The sequence below is a fragment of the Scomber scombrus genome, chromosome 2 (genome assembly GCF_963691925.1).
Source record: "Scomber scombrus chromosome 2, fScoSco1.1, whole genome shotgun sequence".
NCBI lineage: Eukaryota > Metazoa > Chordata > Actinopteri > Scombriformes > Scombridae > Scomber > Scomber scombrus.
The window spans coordinates 15,867,605-15,893,646 of record NC_084971.1 but is presented as its reverse complement, the minus strand read 5'-3'; the positions used below and the strand labels follow the sequence as shown (position 1 = coordinate 15,893,646).

Below are 26,042 nucleotides of genomic sequence, written 5' to 3'. Positions count from 1 at the left end.
AGTCCCTCCCTACATAGTCCTTTGTCCCAGACAACATTCTTGGTAATCCAAGCAGCTACCTGTTCCCCTTGGGATTCAGGTGGAAAAAATGTGTGTGTGATTAAAACCTGGGCAGATAGAGTAGTAGTGTTTAGATGTGTGTTTCAAACTGCTGTAAAAGGTCCCTGTGTTGATGTTTTACGCACAGTTTTGATGAAGATGAATGAGCTGTGAGCATAAAAGGATTTAATTAAAAGCTCTCATGAGCTTTTGGGTCTCAGGTGTTTTTGTGTGTTTTTTTTATTTGTCTTGGGTGTGTGCGTTTCTCATTCTCATAGCGCTAACTCAACAAAATGTTAGTGAATTATGAGTCAGTACTTCCTCTTGATGTAATGTGTCTGTGTGTCCATGCGTAGGAAGAGTTTTGCTAACCGTATGAGCTGAGTAATGCAGACACACAGGCAGATACATACACGTAAAATGGTGACTGTTTATACTTCTCCTTCATGGTATGTAGCAAAAGTGCTATCAAAAATAATTTATGTAAATTTAAATATTCAACAAATTAAGAATGTTTAAAGCTGCAACGATTTTCATTATTTATTATTTATTTTCTATTTGCCTATGAAATGTCAAAAAATAGCTAAAAATAACAAAACAAAAACGGACGTCTTCAACTTTTTTGTCCAAACAGTAGCTCAGAGCTCAAAAATCAACCAATGTTTATTATCTTTTTCTTGAAAATCGGAATTGTTGCTCATTATTTTTCCTTTAATTAACTATTGATCAAGTATTCATCAGTTTAAGCATACAGCCCTTTTCTATCCCCCTGTCCCAAAGCTTCTTGCACCAGCTGTGAGGATCTGATATGACAGCAGCCATTTTTAGTGAGTTAAATTGCTGAATATATAAGCAAAAGCATTCATTTAATAGGTGAATATTTTTGTGGTGGCAGCTCAGGAGTGACAGGAATGGAGGCAAGGGGAGAGAAATGGCGAAATGAACAAAGAGAAAGAGAGATGAAGAAAAAGCCTCTGCAGAGAAACGCCTCTTATCTCTGGAGCTCAGTCTGACAAAGATGAGCAGAGACTCTGCTGCTCTCCGTCTGCTATTTCAGTGCTGCCCTTCTGTCTCTCTCTCTCTCTCTCTCTCTCTCTCTCTCTCTCTCTCTCTCTCTCTCTCTCGCTCTCCTCCTTCCTCAATCCCCCTCTCTTTCTTTCTTTTTTCTCTCACCATCCATCCATCCCTTACCAATGTGTCTCTCTCTTCTGCTCATCCTCTAGTCCCTTTACTGCTGACTCACACTAAATCAAAGCTTCGTCAGTGTGGATCGATCCAGTCGATGTCTGCTCATCCAATCCCACCCACACACACTGGTGTAGCACTCTGTCTCTGTATTGTGTTCTCTAACACTTGTTTTGCTTAATTCTTTGGCGACTAGGTGATTACGTTCGAACTAGCCATACAACAAATATACAACAGCTTTTAAAACCTTATAAACTGCATAATTCTTTTAATCTAGCTGTGCTCAAATTAAACATCATAAAAATGTTCCCTGAATATTGTTGAGGGGTACCCCTCAAAAAAGATCTCAACTCATCTGAAAGCTTTGTAAGAGTGCCAAAGCACTTTTAAATGTGATTTCTTACATTTTTCTAAGGTAGATAAACATCAGTTTGTCTGAAATCTTGTGTCTTTATAAACACTACCATTACTTGATCTGCTGTATTCTTCCTTGAGAGAGTTTTTTATGCTTCTGTAAATATTTGAAAAACAGTTTGAAAACAAGTTCATGATAAATGTGTGAAACTCAATTTGGACACATGAGAATCTCACTCTACTGGCTCGTGTCCAGTCATAGTCTGGCAAGTTCAAAGCCCTCTTCTCCCTCCTTTTACATTCTGATCAATACAGCTTGAAATGCACGGTCATCCACATAATTCTCCACTCTGTCGCAAGGGCAGATTAATGATTTGTTCAGCACTAAAATAGTATTGACCCTCAGCAGCACTCAGCATAAACTAAGGGGATGTGAGGAGAGCTGGATTGAGAGTCTGTCTTTTTAATGACGGCTGCAGCAGTGTTGTTGTTCAACTTGATAGAGTTTGGACCTTTGATGGCTGAGAGATTGAATACTAACCGTAAGTTAATTGGCCTTTCAGTAATTAGTTCCTGTCACTCTCACGCTTGTCACTCTCGTGTGTATGCGTGTGTGTGTAAAGCTTTTATTGTGTAGAATAGTATAAGTTCTCGGCTCTGTGTCTAAGTACATTGATGGCTACTGAAAAGGATTATAAATATTTGGCCAGTAAAGCTGAGTCTGTATTTGTGAAAAGGGGGAAACTATCTGAGTGAAGACAGTGATGGGAAAGAAACTCTGAAAATGTTTATTTCATTTATGTTGTTAAACTTAAGATGATTAAGAGAGTCCTTTTTCACTGCAGACTAGTAAAAGCAAAGGTGTTACTACAGCGTATGTGGCCATCATTAATGTTATAATTTCCGCCTGAACTTTTACTGCTACTCTAATCTCTATTAGTCCATCTATTTTTAGTTTCCTATGAATATCAGGTCAGTTTGACTTGACTTCCTAAGAATACTGATTCACTTCTGCTATATTTACGTCCATGAGGAATTTGCATCAAGAATTTGAAAGGGTTCATGATTTGACTACAGGTCACACCAGAGGAAATAAAATAGCATTGAATTGGATATGGGTTGAGATAAACATTTCAGTTTCTCTCCCGCTCACCTGGTTTTCTCCAAGTTACACAAACCCACACTTAGTTATGCAATGGGAAAATATTGTCTGTTTGTCTCCGTAGCAACAAATATTGTAGCAGTAACTGCAATACGATGACATCATTTACATTTACACTTTTTGTACTGTAGCCTCACAGTGTTGCTCAACAACTGTTGTATGACAAATTTATTACTCAACGTTTTGCATCAACACGGTGGTAACAGTAGTTGTCATTTATATTATGTACATATTGATAATAAACTAACGTCACTTACTGCTCACCCTTTCCTCTGCTCTGCTCACATTCACTGTCACTTTTCTGCCACTTGCTCTCTCATTCAAACACTCGCTACGCACACATATGCCACATCTACACACTGCCCCATTCCTTAATAGAGCAACAATACCAAGAGTTTTCCAGGCAGTGACACAGAGACTCCCAAATACTATTGATTTCCAAATGAATGGATATTTGTTTTTTTATTTTGCCTGGCTAGACCTGTACAACTATAGTACAGCCTCTATTAGATTGTTCGAATTCAAAGTTGTGATAACAATAGCGATGTTTTGACAACACTCCTGTCTTCACAGGTAATCTGTCCCTCCCTCAACATGAAATAATGGACTAATCCTGGAAGGATATTGATGTAGCTCTTTTCTCCTTATGAAAGTAACACAATGGTTATTCTACCAATGAGAATTTGTTCAGAAGAGAGCATGACCAACTACTCAATCAGTCAACGAGGAGACCACAGGCCTAACAAGTGTACTCACACTTTTTCTCCTGTCCCGTTATCTCTTTATTCCTGACTTATTATGCCTCTGTTGCAGCTGCAGTGGATGTAAATAATATATACTACTCAATATACAGTGGGGAGAACAAGTATTTGATACACTGCCGAGCATGTAGAAGTCTGTAATTTTTATCATAGGTACTCTTCAACTGTGAATGACGGAATCTAAAACTCCAAAAATCCAGAAAATCACGTTGTATGATTTAATTGCATGACATAAGTATTTGATACATCAGAAAAACAGAACTTAATATTTGGTACAGAAACCTTTGTTTGCAATTACAGAGATCAGACGTTTCCTGTAGTTCTTGACCAGGTTTGCACACACTGCAGCAGGGATTTTGGCCCACTCCTCCATACGGATCTTCTCCAGATCCTTCAGGTTTCGGGGTTGTCGCTGGGCAATATGGACTTTCAGCTCCCTCCAAAGATTTCCTATTGGGTTCAGGTCTGGAGACTGGCTAGGCCACTCCAGGACCTTGAGATGCTTCTTACGGAGCCACTACTTAGTTGCCCTGGCTGTGTGTTTCGGGTCGTTGTCATGCTGGAAGACCCAGCCACGACCCATCTTCAATGCTCTTACTGAGGAAAGGAGGTTGTTGGCCAAGATCTCACGATACATGGCCCCATCCATCCTCCCCTCAATATGGTGCAGTCCACAAAGAATGATGTTTCCACCTCCATGCTTCACGGTTGGGATGGTGTTCTTGGGGTTGTACTCATCCTTCTTCTTCCCCCAACACGGCGAGTGGAGTTTAGACCAAATAGCTCTATTTTTGTCTCATCAGACCACATGACCTTCTCCCATTCCTCCTCTGGATCATCCAGATGGTCATTGGCAAACTTCAGACGGGCCTGGACATGTGCTGGCTTGAGTAGGGGGACCTTGTGTGCGCTGCAGGATTTTAATCCATGACGGCGTAGTGTGTTACTAATGGTTTTCTGTGGTCCCAGCTCTCTTCAGGTCATTGAACAGGTCCTGCCGTGTAGTTCTGGGCTGATCCCTCACCTTCCTCATGATCATTGATACCCCACGAGGTTAGATCTATAATGCAATAAAATGCAAATTAATTATTTAAAAATCATACAATGTGATTTTCTGGATTTTTGTTTTAGATTCCGTCTCTCACAGTTGAAGTGTACCTATGATAAAAATTACAGACCTCTACATGCTTTGTAAGCGGGAAAACCTGCAAAATCGGCAGTGTATGAAATACTTGTTCTCCCCACTGTATACTCTCATCCTCCTTCCCTGGGAGCCTGGCTGTGTTTATCTCATACTTAACCATTCATGCTGCATGTTGTATGTCTATTTTGTAGGTGTCTAACTTGTATTTTACCAGGGAAAGTTTGATTACTCAGCCACACATGATGTGATGAATGACATGGAATAAAGCCATGTGTTGGTAATTTAGCAATGATGTCTAGATAGATAGAGAAAATAGACAAAGATATTGCTAACAGTAATAGTCACATACTGTATATATGTGGATAAAAAAAACCATTACCAGACATGAACTAACCACAAACACACAGCATCCTGAATTTAGGGAAGGCTTTCTCTTTGTCTTCTTCATCTTTCTATCTGACAGTAGTCTTACCTGGGAGAGTGGGAAGAAGAACAGGATAGGAATGCCTGTATTTTAACTAGGTCAGACCCTGCAGCAACAGGCTCACAGAGAGATCAGAAAATATTTTTGCTATTTCATTTCAACTAAAATCTGGAATAAGTACGTACAACTGCATGCATGCTGTGTGAGCATTGATATTAAGTTGAATAGTTTTTTCGTCTTTTACATCCAAAAAAGGTGATCCATGAACATTATGTGTATCAAAGTACAAAACTGTATAGATGCTCTTTCATCAATATGTTATGTCCTGCATTGGGGCCCTTTAGTGTGTAACATATTTTATAAATATAGACATTTCTTATCATCTTGAGGTTTGGTATGAGTTATGGCTAGAAGGCATCATGAGTATTAAATGGTGTTCAAAGATTGAAAATGTTGGATTCTCAATTTGAGTATATGTTTGTTGGTGTTTTTATTGAAAAACTGGATCAAACATGATTTAATTGTATTTAAAAAAAATACTATGTAATACCAAAGATATGGGCATGCAAAGCTAGTACAGTATACAATTGTACATAAATAACATATGAAGAACGGTCTGTTGATACCATGAATCATCAAAAAAAGATTTGATTGGCTTGACCAAACATTTAATGGCCATAGTAAAATCCTGTGATCACAAGGAATGTGAGTGTGTGTCAGGCCTCAGGCTGCACTGCCGTGCTTACCAAAGACATGTTATGGGTTAATACTCAGTCTCAATAATATACAGTGCCCCTGACCACTAGCACTGGCAAAACTGGAGATGGTCCACTGGCACTGTACTGTGACTGTCCACTGCTCCCACTGTGTGTGTGCAGGATGGGCCAAATGCAGAAGATCAGTTTCCCCACCTGGATCAATAAAGTACTTCTTCATCTTGTAATTTGTATTCTTCTTTTTCTTTTTCCTCTTCTTCTTCTTCTTCTTCTTCTTCTTCTTCTTCTTCTTCTTCTTCTTCTTCTTCTTCTTCTTCTTCTTCTTCTTCTTCTTCTTAAAAGCATAGCAGATCTTGGTGTCCTCAGTTCAAGTAATTGGCAGGTTGGACGCTGTTTGGCATAGCATAGCTTTGTTTATGCTCTGGGGAATCAAGCAACTCAAAACACTCTGTAGGCTCATGTTTTGGCAGTTATACCCCCCAGGCAGACACACACACACACACACACACACACACACACACACACACACACACACACACACACACACACACACACATTTTACTATTCTCATCAGTGCAAAATTAGAGTGGCTGTTGGAGTCCAAAGCAATTCTGGTTCAAAACACACACTGCCACAAACACTGTGAGATGTTCATGTCCATTGTCTTGTCCGGAAATAAGAACTGTCAGAGAAGCTTTAATAGGCAGCCTAAATCAAACCTGAGAATGGGTGACTTCTCAACATGTACAGTTTTTTTTTTCTGTAAGAACACTTGAATGGGTCAAAGGACACCGACACATGTTCACCTGAACAGAGGAGAATAAAGCATTGTTAATGCTTTGAAATTGGCAGTGTGTTTGCTACAGCCTTTAGTGGGTATAATGTATTAGTGCAGCTTAGGTATAGTATAGTAATTAAAATAGGTATTGATAACTCAGGAAGTTTAACCTTAATGTTTACTCAGCTAGACAATGTGTTACCCTGCCAATGGCGAGGTCATTTCCAGTTAATGTAGCAATCTAATATAATCAATCGTATTATTAAGACATTTAATTGCAAAAGCAGGATTTCCCACATTTCAGTCCACATTAATGGGCCTACATTTCGACAAGTTCTAACAATAAGTGTCTACATTATGTGAACTAGCAGCAGCACATATCAAAACCATCCTCTTCCTTCCACATAACAAGCTCAACAGGTGTCAAGCTTTCCCGTTGTTAGCTTGTTCAGTGTTTTTTTTTTAACTATTGTGGTGGGGTACAGAGGGGGGCTGCCTATTTCCTTGCCTCACACTGTGTTTTTTTCTGCTGCAGGGAAATTAGGAGACTAGTCTAAGGAATGCAAAAGAGACCTTTATCCTTTGTTTTGTTCTCTAGCCACATGTTGGCTCTTTCTAACAGTGCAGAGTATCTGTGTCGAAAGGGTACTTTTGAATTAAGTTGTGTTTGTGTGTTCACGTATACAAGCCTGTATGTATCTGTGTGTGTGCTGCAGTCCAGCAGCTAAGATGAAACATTTTGTCAATTAACTGATTAGTCGGTTTAACTATTTTGAATCGATTAATCCGATTAAATTGATTGTCATTTTTAAACATCCAAATATTCTCTGGTTCCAGCTTTTCCAGTGTGAGCCTTTTCTTTGCCTTGTGTGAAAATAAACGGATAATCTTTGGGTTTTTTAGATTAATCAGACATAATCCTGGATTTATGGAAATTGTGATGGGCATTTTCACTACTTTTTGAAATGTTGAAATGTGTGCATGGTTGTTAAGGTATGAGCTTGAATATTAAGCTGTTTAAGTGTATCTTAGAAGCTTAGAGGGATGTAAGGTCAGAGTTGCGTGAGTGAGAGTCAGACAGAGAGCAGTCTGAATTTCTATTAGTCTGTATTGTTGTGTAACATCAACCTGAGAGTCCTCAAACACACAACCCTGTTATCTTTCTTCTTTCTGAACAGCTCTGATCTCACCCTCATACACAATATACTGCTGATTCCTTTTCATTCTTTATTAGCTCAGTTGCTTGTGCATTCTTTTCATCCTGTTTTCTCTAGCTGTGCTATTCTCTTATTTTACTTTTTCTTCCTCTGCATACCGTCTTCCATGACTAATGCGTTCCCTCTCCACTCTTTTTTCTTTTGTTGTGTTACCCACTATTATCCAACATATCACTCACGCTCCTCTCTCTCGCTCCCCTGCTCTCTTCCTTCAGACTGAAGTGTGTTTCAGCTGTTCAGTCATGCTGAGATAAGGCCTTTTTCTCTGTTGCATTAGACCATATTTGACCCATTGACGAGTACACCTAGATGGAGGGGGAGACATGACCTTTGACCAGTGGCCCTTTCACCCTTCTAACCCTTAGACCCTGTGTGTGTGAACTTTAGACAATTCCCACAGTGATGGAGTAATCCACCCTAGAACATAAGTTACAAGTGTTAACCACATTATTTAGAACAAGTCCAGGCTCCAAAGGACCTAAAATTATAATTTTGCAAGATATTTTAATGGATATTTTGGGGATATAAGGAATGCTCAACACAGAAGCATAATGTTTAAACCTTTGAACCCTGAAGCGTTAGTCATTCTCATTGTTTACTAGCTTATGAAATAGCGCATACACTGTATGTCTATATGTATAACATATAAACATAGTTATGAGGTAAGATGACGAGTGTCTGTAATTTGTTTGTAAACTCATCATATACTCTTTCTCTCTCTTCCTCATCTTTCTTTGTTTCTCATTCTCCTTCATCATTGTCCAGAGCGGTGAGGAGGAGCGGGTTTGTCCGGTCATCATGTGCACACGGGCCTATCCTGACCCCGTCCCTGAGTGCCAGCTGTTCCCCGGAGAGTTGGAGGAGCCTGAGGAGGAGGTGCCCAACGAGGGCAGGGAAAGAGAATCAGATAGAGACAGTGCTGTGGAGAGCACACAAGGATCAGACACCTCAGAGGGACTGACCAGACCAGGGGACAAGGAAGACGCAATGGGGGATCTCTTCTTTCCCGGGGAGAAGTAAGCACTGCTCCATCTTTTACTTCTGATTTTATGTCTTTCTCACTGTCTGTAAATCTCCAGTCCACATTCAGATGATGCCCCTGCTATGTACAGTAGAGAACTTCTCTCATAGGGACACATGTTTTTCACAACTGTTGCTCTATATAGTTTCTATTGAGCTTCATGGTCTTCACTTCTGTTTTCTCTGTCAGACTAATAATAAAGATAGCTTACTTCCAGTAAAGTCCTACAGCCACATTCAGCTGTCCTGTATCTATATGTGATATTTTGGAGCAAATGTATTCTCTAAAAATATATAATGGGGCTACTTTTATAATCATAATCATCATCATCAATCATTAAGTATCTTTGTTTCAGTTGACCACCCCAAAATGAACGTGATGATTACAGAATGATTGCTGCATAATAACTATTATACCAACCTCTACACATTTTCCTGGTATGGTCAGGTGCGGACAAACTAGCATCTCAGTGACCTCTGACCTATCAACACGTTCTTCGGCTTCTCTCAACGAGGAACAGTTTGAGGACTACGGAGAAGGGGAAGAACCAGACTACACTCCCAGCAGCCCTAGTCCCGACGACGAGACTCGAACCAACGGGTACTCTGACCTCGGTTCATCTGTTCCCTCTAGGTAAGAGAGCATTAAAGAGATGAACATTGTGAAACGTTGTTCCTTATGTTGGTACTCAGTATGGGGTATTTATAAATATAATTAAGCTAACAAACCTCAAAATTGTGTTGGATACACTATTAAACAATTTAAAATGTTACTCAGTTCTTGTTGCCCTTTGAGCCTAATAAATAAACCTCCATTACCCTACCTCCATTACTAGGTGACATAATGGATGACGAACTATCATAAAATAATTAATAGACATGTATGAAATAAAATAAATAAATAATATTTTTATCCAATATATTCCATATATTGAATGAATGGACTTGTGTTCAGACAATCATCCCCTAACTTTATTTTAACTAAATTTACCTAAGCTTGTTTCAGCAGTTATTGGAACAAAGCACATGCTAACTGAGGAGATGAGTGGGTGATGATGGACTGATTACCTTGTGTACTAATGACTTACCTCAAAATCCTGTTGTTTTTGGTGTGACAGGGAGTGGTGTGGAAAAAAGCAGTACAAACAGACCAAAAGGTCAATGTAATTACCACACAAATAACTTCCATTAACCTATGAATTTTATATACTGTATATAATTAAATGTATGTAACTAAATGTATGTAAATGTAACTTTCCTCCTAGATCAGTAGCGAGTATTCCACAGCCTGGGGTTGGGTACCATTGTGAAACTTCATGCATATAATTATACATTTCATTTTAGGTGTCTGTGCTCTTTCTCAAAGTCATGATGAAGCAAAATGTATGCGACACTGACCACTTTCAGTAGCTTCAACTCTCTTTCATTTAATGCACTTAAGGCTCCAATCTGCAAGCTTCAGAATCATTACCTGACTCATATTATTCTGAGTCTTGACTGTAGAAGTGTAGCTTAGGAGCTTTTGCCCTTAAGGCCACATTAATATTCATCAAAGGCCTGTGTTTAATGGGATTAAGTCTCCCGGCTGATAGACTGGCAGTACTGCTCCATGCTCCTTCCATGCATACCAAGCAGACAAAACTCACCAGATGGAGTTGGCATGGAGATTTAAATTCAAAATGAGGCCCGGATTTACAAGTCTTAAACAACTCAGCATGGGAAAGAAGTTTAACTACAGTAAAAAAGTAGGTTAAAGGTACATTCACTAGTTTTGATGTAGTTCCTCCAAACCAAACATTTTGCCGATTGTTGAGCTGTGAGGGAAGTTTTAAGGTTGGAGTTTAAAACTCATCTGTGTTAACTTTAAAAGCATAAACAGACATCCTAAAGAAAAACAACGAGATTTTGGGGAGTTATTGAAAACTGATGCAAAATCAGTGAAGTGTATCTTCAGGTCAAACCTTGAAAGTGATAATGCATTATGGCTTTTCTTTATTTTGGAAACTGTTTTGGTAATGGAACTATTGTTTTATTGTTTTATTGCCTTTCTTTAAGTGTAGTCTAATAGATAGTTCTAATTTTCTCTCTCCTTCTCACTCTTTGACATCTTTTTCTCTTCTGACATTTTCTATTTCAGTTTTTATTAGCATTTTTAACAGATCAATGCTCTACACGTCTTGGCACAGACAGCATGTTGTTATCAGCCTTACTTCTCTATACACTCTGTTCACACATGCACATGTGATCAAAGCCAGTTAATTTTTTGTATATTAGCAGATACCACCTTTATTTTTGTACTTTATATGTGTGTGTTTACAGTGCGGGCCAGACTCCTCGTAAGGTGCGTCAGCATTACACTGGTGAGCTGATGGATGTCTACTGTTCTCAGTGCAGCAAAAAGGTCAACCTGCTGAATGACCTGGAGGCTCGCCTTAAAAACCTCAAGGCTAACAGGTAGGACAAACATATGCATACAAACACACACAACACAATGTTAAGTAGGATTCCACCATCGCTCCCCAAATGCCAGTTACTAGTACAACTCTACAAGGCTTGCCGGTTCACCACAAGAAATATTTCTATTTTAAATAGCTGTTATCCCCTTTCTGACCTCAAACCTTGTTCCGCTGACCATCATACACTTGTTTTTTTCCTGCTATTCTTATTTAAATTGAACTTCATAGTACATCTACTGTACACGGTTAAATATAGTAGCCACACAATACCCAATTCCACAACCAAGAGCTTCTCATTTAAAACAAGTAGGCAGGTGATTTTAGATACAACCATGGCATCTTAAGACAGTACCATAATAATTATACATGACAAGAACTATACACCATGCTGTTCTGTTAAAGATAAATGCAAATACAGATACAGGCTTTGAAGTGTAATGATCCAATTACATTTGACTAGTGGCGCTGACTCACTGCGTCACTACTTGCTCTGTGGGCTGTGTTTTAGTAAAACTGATCAAGAGTGATGCAGTATTATAACAGAGGCGTTAAAAGGGTTCCTCCCCACTGTTTCGTGCATGAACAACCACATTATCATTCACATGCACACACACACACACACACACACACACACACACACAAACACACACACACACACACACACACACACACACAAACACTAATTGATTCTTACGTAAGGCAGTCACTCCATGCGCTTACCTCATCAAGCATTGTCATAGGGAACCTATTATTGGAAACATAATCCAGGATGACCATTAATAGCTGTGCAGTCTACCTGCAAACACAAACGCACACCTACACACATGCAGACACAGAAAACACTACATTTTGTCAAATAATGATCTTGAATATTGTGTTGATTGTGGAGTCATTTCCTCTTCTTTACCTGCTGACTGTGCAGGACTTCTCCCTGGAGGAGAATGGCTCTGTTATCCAATGTGGTTCTCCTAATTAGAGCCATTCTTTCCCTTCATGAATAATGTAGTAACAGTGGGTGGAAAGAAATAGTCATAGAGTGGAAAAGAGCAAAAATACTGAGTTAGGGAGATAGAAAATAAATGAGAGTGTTTCATTTTGAGAAATTACGCTGAGTGGAATGAACACATACAGTAGGAAGTGTGAATAGGATGGGGGTGGGAATTTAAATGAATAAGAAGGATAAACATGTGTAGCAGGTCACATGAACAGACGTGAAAATGTCTGAAAAGTCAAACAAGGCACCATACGGATCCAAAAAGTGAAGGATTTTTGGCATGACAAAATGGATAAAGAATGGTCAGAGGAAGGAGCTTTTCCCACTAAGCAGCATACAGTATTTAAAGGATTACTTGTGCATGTCAGGCTATTTTACACACAGTTAATTGAATTAAATTGGCCACATAGAAGCATGGGTGAAATTAGTGGGTGGAGTTTGGTTCATTTGAAAATGGGTCATAGATGAAGTGGACACACATAGATTCAGAAAATCAATGATCAATGTGGTATGTGGTATTCATGCCTAAAGTCCTATAGAGGAAATATTCCATTTTAAACCCATGTGGTTAGTCCTTCATGTTAAATATTTTGTGTCTACTATGCCCGACTGTGCTTTAACTCTTAGAAACTTCAGTGCGTTTCACTTTGCGAGAAAACAATGCTGCAAGGCTTAAACTTAAACAGCTCAATACAGAAGATGTAGAACTCTAACAGTGTAAAATAACAAAGAAATAGAAGAAAAATGATTCTTTAAAGGATTTACAGCAGATGGATGTAAACATTGTACAAATATAAAGTATAGAAAAAAGATACAAAGGAACACCAATCTAAAAAAAAAAACTAAAAAAAAGTGCTTAATAATTTTCCTTTTTTAAGTCTGAAGGTTAAATTTCAATTAGTTTATTGAAAGGCCCAATGAAATTGAACTAAGAGTGTCTTTAGCTTTTGCACTGTCACTGTGAATATTAGTGTACAGTTAGAAGACGGGTTTAAATCAAATCCTTTACATTTGAGAAACTGAGCTACAGAGGACTGTTAGCTCCACACACACACCTCCCTGAGCTGTTGTTAGATCACAAGGAGGACAAGGGAGAGATGAATGAATTAGACCTTGGCCAGATTGCGTTGGAAATGAAAACGTTTTTGCCTTCTTTCTCCTATCTCACGCCATATTGCTCTGTCAGCTACTACAGCCCACAAACAGTTAAGTGTGCTTATATGGCCGGTGTGGCTATTTACTCCCCCAAAGTCACATTTGATTGGATCAATTTTTGTAAGTGCACCTTGGTGGAGGATGAGTCATCAAACATTTGAAACTGTTTCACAGGAAGACAAAAGAAAGGGATGTTGATGTAAATATACTCTGATATTTTTTGACATATATTTGGCTTATAACAAGACATAAATGGGTCAGGGTCACAGGATGAAATCTGGGAAAATGTATTCTTAATTTAATTGGAACTTTAAGCATACTGGTAAATGAAAGACTAAAACAAGAGGACATGCACTTTCAGACAGAAATATTCAATAATACATGTGTACGTGATTAATTTTTGTTCAGATAAAAGTCAAAAGTTCATAGATGTAAAGTTTATTCTGCTGGAATAAATTCTGCTGTATAATTTGGCACTCTGGATCTCTTTAAAGAGGACGTTAGATTTAACTGCAGGGGAATAGTTTTATCTCTCAGGGTTATACAGTGCCTGTAAAACTTAAACTGTGCAGAGGATCCTCCTTGAAGATCAGCCCTTGTCTGTTTTCTTTATGAAGTCTCTTGTTAATGTACCACTATGTCACTTAAAAGTACTATTTCATTTCTTGATTGTCTGACCATCACTCTCTGCTCTGAATATAGTAAATCAATTTTGAGCTTCTTCACAGTTTGTACAACTATGTAAATGGTAACTGTTAATCAGTGTATTAAAGAAATTATTTTCAACATTGGACCTTCTTTAAGAAGTGAAAATAGTGAATGACACAATTGATTACAGCTTTCAAAATCTTTTAGGACTTAATAATATATTTGAATTGACAAAACACACACAGGACTGATCATTTTGTATTTGCACAGAATAGATTGTATAAAATGTGTGTTATTGCACTGTATAGCTCTGATTTTGTATATACTGCTATATTAATTTAGCCTTTTTTAGCCTTAAGTCTACATCAACTCTCATCTGCCTGACTCTAAAGTATGTTTGCTCTTTTTTGTTAATCCAATTGGATGCCCGGCACAGACAGACACATGAGATTGAGAGAGTCTTTCAGCTTTTGTCCCCATGAGACAGTTGCTGAGCTGACAGAAAACCCGCTCACTGGACCAGGACTGAAATCGTATTATCATTGACTCGTTCTTCAGCATTTCTTTCTCTTCCTCTTTTTCAGCATATCCGAAATACTGAATAGCCCAAATCTTAATTGCCATCAGCAGTTCGATGCAGTGCGTTGTTCAGCTACTAGTCTAGATATATCCGTGGCAATTCACTCGTTAAATTGTCTGTCATTTTGTTTTTCTCTTTTTAGCCCCAACAGAAAAATCTCCAGCACCGCTTTTGGAAGGTAGGCCATTCACCTTTATATGTGTGTCCAAGTGTGTGCTTGTCTTTCTATCTTTGTGAGAACCAGTTTCAGTTGAACACCATCTTAATGAGGACATTTTGGCTGGTTCTCAGTCCTGAAAAGGACTGGTTAAAGGTTAAGAGTTATTTTTTAAGGTTAATGTTTGAATGAAGTTTAGTTTACGATTAGAGTAAGGGTTGGGGTTAAGCACTTAGCTGTGGTGGTTGAGGTTAGGCAATAATGCATTCAGTCAAGTAGGGTCCTCACAAGCATGGAAAGACAAGTGTGTGTGTGTGTGTGTGTGTGTGTGTGTGTGTGTGTGTGTGTGTGTGTGTGTGTGTGTGTGTGTGTGTGTGTGTGTGTGTGTGTGTGTGTGTGTGTGTGTGTGTGTGTCCACGGGGAAGGTCACTCACTTGTACACTGTGTGTGTATGTATTATACAGCCTTTGTGGCACGTGTTTTCTCTATTTGTTGACATACACACACACACACAGTGAGATTAGTAGTTATTGCTTCCTTATCACTCAGCTGTCCTATCATTTAATCAGAGAAAATACAGGATGTCTGTAAACAAGCATGCTATTTTTATTGTTCCAGACTTGAGAAAAGTGAGTTTTCAGTGGCAGCCATGCATCCATCTACATGACCTGTTGGTCTGTACTGGGTGAACTGTTTTGTATCTAGGCCTTTGTCCTATTTTCACCCACAGTAACTGAGTTATAGTGACAGAGTGAAAATGGCCTGTCAAACCTGATCTATGTATCCAATATAAGGTTTGGCTCGCTCTCCTTTCCCCCAGTACTGTTCTCTCTGTCTGCTTTGATTACTTCTTCCACTTTATTGCTGTCTTTATCTGTTTCCTCTTGTTTTCATTTGTCTCCTCTTTTCTCTCAATTGCTACTCTCAGTAATGGATCAAAAACTCACTGTTCTCAAGTGACTCCATCAGCAAACGTGGAGGCAGCTATAGTCACATTATGGCATCACTATCACACTTGAGTGTGTGTCACATTTCACATACATAAATACATACACACACCTGTGTAAGTGTCTTTGTGAGGATGCTGTAAGAAAGTGTGTGTGCTTTTTAATTCTGTGAGTGCCAGCTTCTCTGCTTGGCACTGTCCTAGGGCTTTAGTCCTAAATCATCACCTTGCAGCAGTATCACCGCAGGACTGAGCACATTTTGTTCCACATATGCAAACACTCACTCAGAACCAGCTGGTTCTCACCTGGATCTATTCCCAGCAGATTCCTCCTCTTAAGTTTGTGTATCTGTGCTGTGTCTGTGTGTGTCTGAGCAGGCAGCTGCTCCACAACAGCAACTTGAGTAGCAGCAACGGCAGTACAGAGGACCTTTTCCGAGACAGCATCGACTCCTGTGACATCGATATCAATGAGAAGGTATGGCTGTGTTTATGTTGATTTGTGTGTCGTTTGTTTGTCCATACGTTGATCTGTGTCATCAGACCTTTTATTTTAACTCTTTTAAGCACTGAACAGATGCTCGTAGGAAGTAATAATGACTCAGGCAGTTGACACCACTGTAAAGATCTAAGATTTAAGATTGCTCACCTTCAGAATTGTTCGCATTCTTAGCATTAAATTCACAGAGAGAGTGAAGGGATGTTCCTGTTAGATGCACAATTTAAGTTAGACTGCTTGTCCTTCTTATGAGCCCTGTCAGGATTTCTCTCACTATATATGAATGTCATGAAATGCACCATGCACACCGCATAACCAGTTTTGCAAAATATGGAAAATGTTGTTGTTTAGTGTCAATACAGACATTACAAATCTGTTCAAATTATTATCATTAGGATATATCATAATTGTCATTTTCACCAGTATTTTCTAGTTAACATAATTTTAAACTCTTAATCTTTACGTTTAGTCAGGTTTACAGTGTTAAGTAAACTCTCTGTTTCAATCAGGTGAGTTTTCTGGAGAAGAAGGTGGCAGAACTGGAAAATGAGATTTTGTTGAATGGTGAACTCAAGTCCAAGCTGAAGCAGGACAACACACAACTAGTACACAGGTACAGTCAGAAAACTGCTTTTATTTTAGAACCAATCAATGAGCATCTCAATTAAAAAAAATAACACTTAGCTCACTTGTATTAAAAAAAACTGTGATTTGTTCACTGTGACAGGGTTAATGAGCTGGAGGAACAGCTGAAAGACCAGGAGACACGCGCAGAGCAAAATATGCAAGAGGAGCTAAGACGACACAGAGAGGCCTACAGCAAGATGGAGAGAGACAAAAACACACAGATTGAGCTTCTGACAAACCGGTGAGAAATACAAACAAACAAACAAACAGTTTCATTAGTTTTATATACTTCTTCATTTCTATCAAAATGATGGTGGTGATGTATTTTTAACATAAAAGAACTATACTGCATTGCTCTTAAATCCCCTGGTAATGGAACTGATATACCTGCCTGTTAAGAAAAAAATGCAGACTATAAAACTGTATGCTAAACAGTGCTCAAAGATTCCTGCTGAGGTTAGTCAGTTGCCTCTAGACCTGCATACATATACATATGGTGAATGCCTTAAACAGTGCCTAATAAAGTGACATGGTTTTATGTTTTTAGAGTCAAGCAGGTGGAGGATGACAACAGTCAGATGTCTGCTACCATGTGCCGGCTCAGGTCACAAACAGAGAAACTGGATGAGGTAAGATTTATTTACTTTTTGTTTTTCTTTGTATATTCGCTTCCTTTCATTTTTGCCCTTTCTTTATTCTGTCTTCATTTGTACATTTAACAATTATCTGTTTCTCTTTCTAACAAAACATTTCTTTGCATTTTCCATATGACATTTCATTTGTCACCACAGTCCTGCTATTTATTTCAAAAACAGCAGTTTCCTTAATAGTCAAATAATCATCAATGTGTGTACACAGACAAAAATGATGAGAAACTGTAATGTTATTTTCAAGATGAGGTGCTAGAAACGGTCTTTGGGTGTTAAACCACACTTCTATTTTGAGAATGTACCAATAATAAATGGTACCAAACCAGATAGTTGTCAACTCTAGCTCAAAAATGTGTGACCCAAGGCAACACAGACAATGAAAAACTTTATTCTATATGTTAATACTTGTATGTGGATTTTGTTTTTTTTTTGTTTTTTAAAACCTGTGTGTAGGTGGATAGAGTATGTGTGTCTCTATGGGGTTTCTTTGTCTGATTACTGAAACACAGTAATAAAACAAAACACTTTTAAACTGTGTGTCTGTTTATGCTCAGGAGAAGCAAAGGATGACAGACAAGCTGGAAGACACCAGTTTACGTCTGAAGGATGAAATGGATCTCTACAGGAAGATGATGGACAAACTGAGACAGAACAGACAGCAGTTCCAGAAAGAGAAGGAGGCCATGCAGGAGGTGGGAGGGATTCTTTTATGCAATCAGACACTTGTAAACAAAAACTTGTTTTTTTTGTTCTACTGCTCACTATGTTGCCCATTTCTCTTCACTCTCTTTCACTCTTCTTTCTTGCTGCAGTTAGGACAGCTGACACACTTACACCCACAAGATACTGCGCTTACCTTACATAACATTGTTCATCTGTCCTTTTTCTTTGTGTAGCTGATAGAGGACTTGCGTCGAGAGCTGGAACATTTGCAGCTCTTCAAGCTGGACGCAGAGAGGCCTGGCCGCAGCCGCAGCTCTTCCTCCAGCCTGTCAGACTTCAGCAACAGGACCAGGGAGGTGGAGCTGGAGCACGAGGTCAAGAGGCTCAAGCAGGTACTGATGAAAGGCTCTCTTACTTAATACTTTATTATGTGAGGTTAGCTCAGTAAATATCGTAGCTAGTGCTTTTTTAATGGATGCCTGTATACAGAGTGTGCTTTAAAACGTTATAGAATAAATGACAAGAAGGCTCTTTCATGTAAATGTCTGAGAATGGGATTTAAAATGATCTGATCTTATCTGATTATCAAAGTTTGTTTTGCCTTTGTCTTTACATGAGCTTTTTTAAATGTGTTTTTAACCAATTGTATTTGCTCATGTTTGAGTAACATTCTGCTTACTATAAGACTCACTCTCTCTCAGTCCCCCAGGAACTTGCAGTTTTGTAATCATCATAATAAATGCAAATTCAGTTAATCCCAGCATTATTTTTTAAGAATTATCATTTCACACACAATGGCCAAAAAATTATCATTTAATGATATTTCAGAAAAATGGCACACAATGCTTGTACATTTGTCTGTTTATGTTTTAATTAGATGTGAAGCTCTTGGGGGGGGGGGGGGGGTACTAAATGTACCTTGAGTTATTTTCATTAATGCTGAAGTCATTGCGCTTTACCTTGCTCTAAACAAGAAGCATTATAGGTGGATCCTGAGGATTTGGTTTATGTATTGTCAAAGGAATATTAATTATGATACTTTCATATGGTGCCACCACTGTCAGAGTGCTGATACAGTGTGGTTGCAGACGTTAGCACTTGGGGCACTCACTGAAAGCCAGCTGTGTACATCTCTGCCGTACATACACAAACTCTGAAAATCGTGTTTTTTAGTTTCATAAACATTTGGCTCCTGGTATCTAGCTGCCACAGTTAGATGTCTTGTTACTGTTTCCAGTCCCTGGAAATTGTGCAAACCTGTTGCAAAATAAACATTGTAGATAAGGGAGTAGATAAGTGTGTTTCAGATGTCCTCTATGATAAGACAAGTATAAGTGAAACACTCTTTGAAGTCTTTGAAGGCTGTGTCTTACTTATACTCGCGTCTTGCAGGACTTGTGACTCGGACTCGAGTTGCACTTAAGTCTCACTAAACTCTGACTTCAGACTCGACTTGGACTCGACCTCAAAAGACTTCAGACTTGACTTCGACTCGAGGCTCGAGACTTGCCCAAGACTCGTGAACAACCTTTATTTCATGTTATTATTATTATTCTCATTATTTATCTGTCATTCATCTTTTTGTACGATCTCTGGCTCTGAGCTAGATGTAAACACCAACGTCATGCCACGCGCATGCGCCATGTGTGAAACGCGCATCTTCAGTATCAGACATTGACAATGGCGAGTGCGACATGTTCAGCAGGAGTGCCTCAGATCATTACGTTTGGATACAATGCTTTCACACTCCTGTTTTTCCGTGGTTCTCCCATATTTCGAACCCATCTCCTGCAGCCCTCCTGTCATTTCTCCCGTAATTGACAAGCCCCAAATTTGTTTGTTAATAACAATAAGAAGCGCACAATAGCAAAGGTTTTATTTTGAAAGTTCAGACAGGAAACCACTGCGACGACTCCTCTTAGTTAGTGCCACTAACTTAGTGGCTCCGCTACTAATTACTAAAAAAACACAAAGTTGCGTTGACTATGGTCATTTTATATATATATTTTATAATATCCCCACACATTTCCTGCTGTGTTGTGTTAAGCAGCAGAAGGCAGCTTGGAGAAAGAAATAATGAACATGTGTTTGTACCACAGTGTTAAACTGCAGTGCAGTGTTTCTGTGTTGTTCATGTTTTGTTCATTTTGTTATATTTTAAAACATTGTTAAAATAATTATTTTTTGTTGAAGAAAATACAGTTATGGAATTGAAATAATTCTTATTGTATGTTTCTTCACATCACATTGCAGTAGATTCTCTATAGTGAACCTACAATTGTTCAATTTTCATACTGTCCTATATCAAGGTCTAGGTCAAGGTAACTTTATTAATACCCGAAGGTAGATTTGGTTACAGTTTCAGGAGAGGGCATCTCAACATACAAACATAGTGAAAGCAGACAGTTAAAACACCACAAAAACAGACATGGGCAGGTGCTCGCAAGGCTAACTGATCAGGATGAAGGATTGTACAGCTCTAAGGTCAGAATTTGAATTTGATTTAGTGTTGTCGAGAGACTTGAGACTTGACTTGGACTTGACCCTCAAAGACTTGAGACTTGACTTAGACTTTAGCTCAAAGACTTGAGACTTGACTTGGACTTGTAAAAAATGACTTGTGAACACCTCTGGCGTCTTGTAAGTGATATGCATCATACATTATACTTCCAGTACAGGCAAGCAAGAAGAGGGATCATAATTACGGTTTTATACCAACTTCAATCTGCAGATATGTACGTATTTCTTTATCTTAACTCAGTAACTTTCTGCAGTTTTAGATTATGAACAATTTAATTTAAATTGTTTGCGGGTTGGAGAATAATGTCGACTTACGTAGGAGAAAGCCTTGATCAAGAGAATACTTCCCTGTGGCAATCTTGACAAGGATAAACTCACTATCTCATGCCTACCTGTGCACCTCTGTAAATGTTTGTACGTGTGTGTGTGTGTGTCCAGCGATTTGTGTCCCAGGACTTTCTTCCCCCTGAATTCCAGCACCTGGTGTTGTCTGGGGCGCTGCTCCGTCCTGGTCTTATGGTAAAATTGCGTCTGTGACTTTGACCTCCTGATTAACCACTAATCACAATGGAGTAGAGTGAACTTGCCCAAGCTGATCTGGGGTCAGTGCTGCAATTCCCTTAATAATGGTAAAGTATAGAGCAAGGGAAGAGCAAACTCACCTCTTGTCAGCACGCAAGGGCAACTTCATCATGGAGCTTTCATAACACACCAGACAATGCAGGGGAGCAGTTTGTTCTGTAACAAGCATAACCCATGTTATGTCCTGTAGGTGTTGCCAGAATAGATTTGCATTGCTGTGTTTGGTTCTGGATGAGGCACCAAGTGCAGTGTTTTGTGGTATGGATTGAGTGAGGCTTGAGTAGTGGCCATTTAAAAAAAAAAAAAGCATTATCATTACTGATTCACTCGTGTGGTCCAGATGCTTATCTCTCTCTCTTCCCACAACTCTCTCCTCTACCTCCCACCCTGCTTCTGTATTTTAGGAGAACCAGCGGCTCAAGGAGCAGAATGATGAGCTGAATGGTCAGATCCTCAGCCTTAGCCTATATGAAGCAAAGAATCTGTTCGCCGCACAGACTAAGGCCCAGTCTCTTGCTGCTGAGATAGATAATGCCTCCAGAGATCAGGTAAAGTCACAATAATGTGCAGACTGTATGTATACAGAGAGAATGAGATGCCCAGTTAGTTATTCCTCGTCATCACACATCATGTCTTTTAATGAGACTAAGAGGCTTTTTAAATGGATTTCATCTGGACAAGTTACCTAGATTAGTTAAAGCATGACTGTATTTCTAGGACACATCACAGCATGACAGTGTTCTAGATATTACATTATTCTAGATTTGAATCTATTATGCATACTATGGAGGTCATCACCATGACTTATTTCACATGAGCGCTTACCATTACCATGGAAGTACATTGCCCAAACTGAATAACTAAGCACTATGAAACACCTATAGCAAAATGTCTGTTTATCAAACAATTCATTGTATAAGATTTTTGCAGGTGCACCCATATAAAAAGAATATTGTAGCTGTAATTTAAGTCCCAGAGTAAAACTAAGAAACTCGTTCATTATAACCCTTTACAACTGGTAAGATTTAAGAAATTGATAAACTGAAATAAAAATGTTTGACATACTACTATCTCTGCAGTTAATGGAAGCCCTAAAGGAGCAGGAGGAGATCAATTTACGCCTGCGACAGTACATGGACAAAATCATTTTGTCCATCCTGGACCACAACCCCTCCATCCTGGAGATCAAGAACTAGCAGTGACTCAACTGGAATGAGAGTCGCTCTTGACTTTAGGAGACTGAGGATCATTCCAGTTGTCTTACCAGAACTTGCGACCTGAGTCAGGAATCTGTACAGGAAAACAGAGGAAACCAGTGGCAGTCTTGAAAAGTGGAAGATTTTTAACTAGACACACATCTCCCCCTGCTGTTTGTTGGCTGAAAATAACTTATTTTGCAGAGACAGTAAAAAGAGGTACAATGGACTAAAGGGAGTTTTTTCAGCCAGTGATTGCTCACTGACTGATGGTCATACTACTGTGACTCTTCAACTTGATATACCCTGTTCTGTTTTTAATCTTTGTCTATGCTGTGAACTGAAATACTGTCACAACTTTGATCTCACAAGACAAACTGCTGATTTCTTCCTGGGATGCTTCGTGAAGTACACTGGACATTGGTATAATAACTGGAACAATGTAACAAACTGGACGTGTTTTTTCTATATCCTGGCGTAATATTATCCACAGACACACAGTTTGATATGGTGTACATTTTTAGAAAAGTACAGTAAGACAGATGTACAAGCTGGCAAGCAACTGTAAACCCAACTCTCTGAGGCATAACGGCAGACCAATCAAGTGTTGCCTGATCTGTAAACTGCCAGTCTTATCTGTCATGTACTGTAGATGTTCTCGGAAGAACGCATGTTGATGACGCATTTGGACAGGCACGTTTTAAGAGAAGATTGAGACAAGTGGCTAACGTGGTCAGAGAAAGAAAACAAGAAGAAGCCCTTAAGATTTTAAGGTAGAAAGAAAGAGTAACACACCTCTTCTCTAAAGAGGTGGGGGAGTCAGATAATGGACCGTGTATGCTGGTTAAGGAGGGTTTAAGTGACGTCGGTGAGTGTTCATTGAAAGTGATGACTTTTGTTGACCCTTGAGAACATGTCTTCCAGGAACCTTGCAACAGCACATGCCATGTCAATCAATTCAACGGTGAACATTTTTCACTGAGAAATGGCCCTTGTTTGGTTCAAATGAACAGTAGAGTGTCACTTTATGGAGCAGAAGCTGCAACCAAGGAGTGTCTTTAAACTGTAACTTCCGTGAATGCTGTTTGCTTGCAGAGCATTAGCTTGGAAAGGTACACTGTTGTTAGCAATAGACCCAATGATGTTGCACAGAAATGTTATGATATGAATGTACAGGATGTGTCGTGGATTAAGGTTGGTGTGACTGCACCGAGATTGTTTCAGTAGCCAGTGTAACTTGGTTTACTGAATCATCGCTCTATGTCTCAATGAAATCACCTCAGATACTGGACGTGAGCATACACAGGAGACTCACTTTTTGGTACAACATTCTACATTAGCAATCTCATTGAAGCCTGTAGGTTGCAGATTGTAATTGAAGCCCCAATGGCTCTCGGAAACTCTCTGATACTGTAAATATCATGAATGTACATCTTGATATTTTACTCTCTGTGTGGCCAAAAAAAAGGCTTTTTTGAATTTAAATCTCGGTAATTGGTTAAGATATGTTGTAACACATATGTACAGTATTCAGTACTGTAATGAAGAGAGCATTGCTTTGAAATGGGAAAACAATTACAATCTGCTGTATTATGTAATAAGTCTAAACTTGAGTTTTGCTTCATTGCACAAAAAATGTTTGGTTCCTTTTGCATGATTCACATTTTCTTCTGTCTGTGCCTTTTGAGAACATTTTTCAAGATGATGTTGCTATAGATTTACACAGTTTTTCAAGGTACATTCTATGTCTACGTCTGAAATATTTTCTTGACTTGTAAATGTTGTAATTATATAGTGATAATTTGTATTCATGTGCCACTCACCACTCTTTTTCAGATTGTTACTAAGATATCTATTTTATACAGTTTTATCAGAAAAGAACTTGTGATTGTGCCCTATTAGTATAACAGCATAGCACAAAGCATTATATGGTACGCAGGCAAGATTAGCATTTTGTCAATCTTATAATTGTATGAAGCTGTGGGCGAATGTTTTGTTGCATTTCTTAATTTTTTCACAGAAAGTCCATTGCTTTTCAATTTGCTTTAAACTGGATTTTTATATGGTTGTAAACTGTCTTCCTAACTTAAACTAAATGGTGAGCATTATGAGCAATATTAACTTATTTACCAGTACCTGCTGATTTGTGTCTTGTTTTGCTTCACAAATCATCTCACTCTACGGCCGCTTGTGCCACTCTAGATTTGAAAAAAATAAAAGGGTACATTGAGCTATAAAATTTGTCACAAACTCATTACTTGTAGCTCTTAAGTTATGAATTATTAGGGCTATCAAATATGTTGTAGTTACTATAAGCAGAACATGGCAATAAAAATGGCTTTGGCAGTGATGCTGTCTCGTGAAATTTCTATCATTTTGATCGACATTTATCTCTCCTCATTTCCATTTATACAGTATAATATAATTTCTATGACAATAAACCACTTATTTTTTGCCTACAGTGTACAATGCTGATGTCTTAGCTGTCATTGTAATGTACATACTGTGCTGTAAATAAAAACATTTGTCCTGGCATGAAAATAACCCATTACTATCTGGTTGCATGACTGATTTCAGACTGTGTATTCCACTGGTTTTCAGTGATGTTAGCAAATGTATAATATTCTTTTGAATGTTCTCTGTATTATGTGTCAGACATAATAATCTAGACCCTTGGGAAAAAAAGCATAATTCAAGCAAGGTCATATTTTTTCAGAGATACAATCTTAAAAGAGAAAAATACCTAGCATTGTTTTCCTTTGCTATATTTTTGCCATTTGCTGGGATGATGACGGATAGCAGTATGGAAGCATATCACTACAGTACAGAGATAGTGTAAAACGTGAAAATGTACTAGGGTTTTATCAGAGAGGGGGAAAGATATGAGGGAGGCATAGATCTTATATAGTTATGGTCAACTACTAAAATATGAACATGAGAATATTATGCATATCCTAACCTAACAGCCTCGATCCATCTGGGAGGGCTTCCACTGTATTTTGGAACTTGACAGCAGGGATATGTCATGCAATTCATCCATTGGTGTTAAATAGGTATGAAGTCAGGTTTCTGTGCAGGTCAGGTTAGTTTCCACAAGCCAGTAATCCACTGCATTATGGACCCGACTTTGCACACTTTGTTACATAGAAAAGAGCCTTCCCCAAACTGGAAGCACACTAGTCTTAAACAATATCATTGTATGCTGCTGTAGCATTAATAATTTCCCCTTATTTGAAGGTAGGGGCCTAACTCAATCTTTTTACTATGTCACTAGGCTATATCATTATTCGAATGAATGATTTCCTCGATGTATGATACACAGAACATAATATACTACAGTATAGGCTTTAAACCGGTTATAAAAGCATGCAATACAAACACATCAGTAGTTACATGTGTTGTGGCGCCATCTATCGGTCGCCGCCTGGTTCACACCCAGTGAATTAACGCCAGTGCTCTCGGAGGAGGCGTGCTTCATCCCACAACTCAGGTGAGATGTAGTTAAATTAAACAGAGGTTATTTTAGCATTAAGTGTGAATTAAACTATACAGGAGCTGTTGTTTGCCAT

At 38.7% G+C, this 26,042-nt stretch overlaps 1 protein-coding gene across 2 annotated transcripts in view; it reads left to right on the top strand.

The window, feature by feature from the left end:
- rab11fip4b (RAB11 family interacting protein 4 (class II) b) overlaps positions 1 to 25,001 on the top strand; it is a 28,601-nt gene extending 3,600 nt beyond the window's left edge. Inside the window, exons 2-14 of one of the 2 annotated variants that reach the window (XM_062432421.1) lie at positions 8,546 to 8,796; positions 9,249 to 9,434; positions 11,120 to 11,254; positions 14,776 to 14,811; positions 16,115 to 16,214; positions 16,745 to 16,848; positions 16,963 to 17,103; positions 17,410 to 17,491; positions 18,067 to 18,204; positions 18,409 to 18,567; positions 21,134 to 21,214; positions 21,682 to 21,825; positions 22,357 to 25,001. In XM_062432421.1, the coding sequence (XP_062288405.1) occupies positions 8,546 to 8,796; positions 9,249 to 9,434; positions 11,120 to 11,254; positions 14,776 to 14,811; positions 16,115 to 16,214; positions 16,745 to 16,848; positions 16,963 to 17,103; positions 17,410 to 17,491; positions 18,067 to 18,204; positions 18,409 to 18,567; positions 21,134 to 21,214; positions 21,682 to 21,825; positions 22,357 to 22,473 (1,674 nt within the window). In that variant the 3' untranslated portion in view covers positions 22,474 to 25,001. The remainder of the gene's footprint in view (positions 1 to 8,545; positions 8,797 to 9,248; positions 9,435 to 11,119; positions 11,255 to 14,775; positions 14,812 to 16,114; positions 16,215 to 16,744; positions 16,849 to 16,962; positions 17,104 to 17,409; positions 17,492 to 18,066; positions 18,205 to 18,408; positions 18,568 to 21,133; positions 21,215 to 21,681; positions 21,826 to 22,356) is intronic. The other variant, XM_062432428.1, reaches the window with a different exon arrangement.
- Positions 25,002 to 26,042: the final 1,041 nt, after the last annotated feature.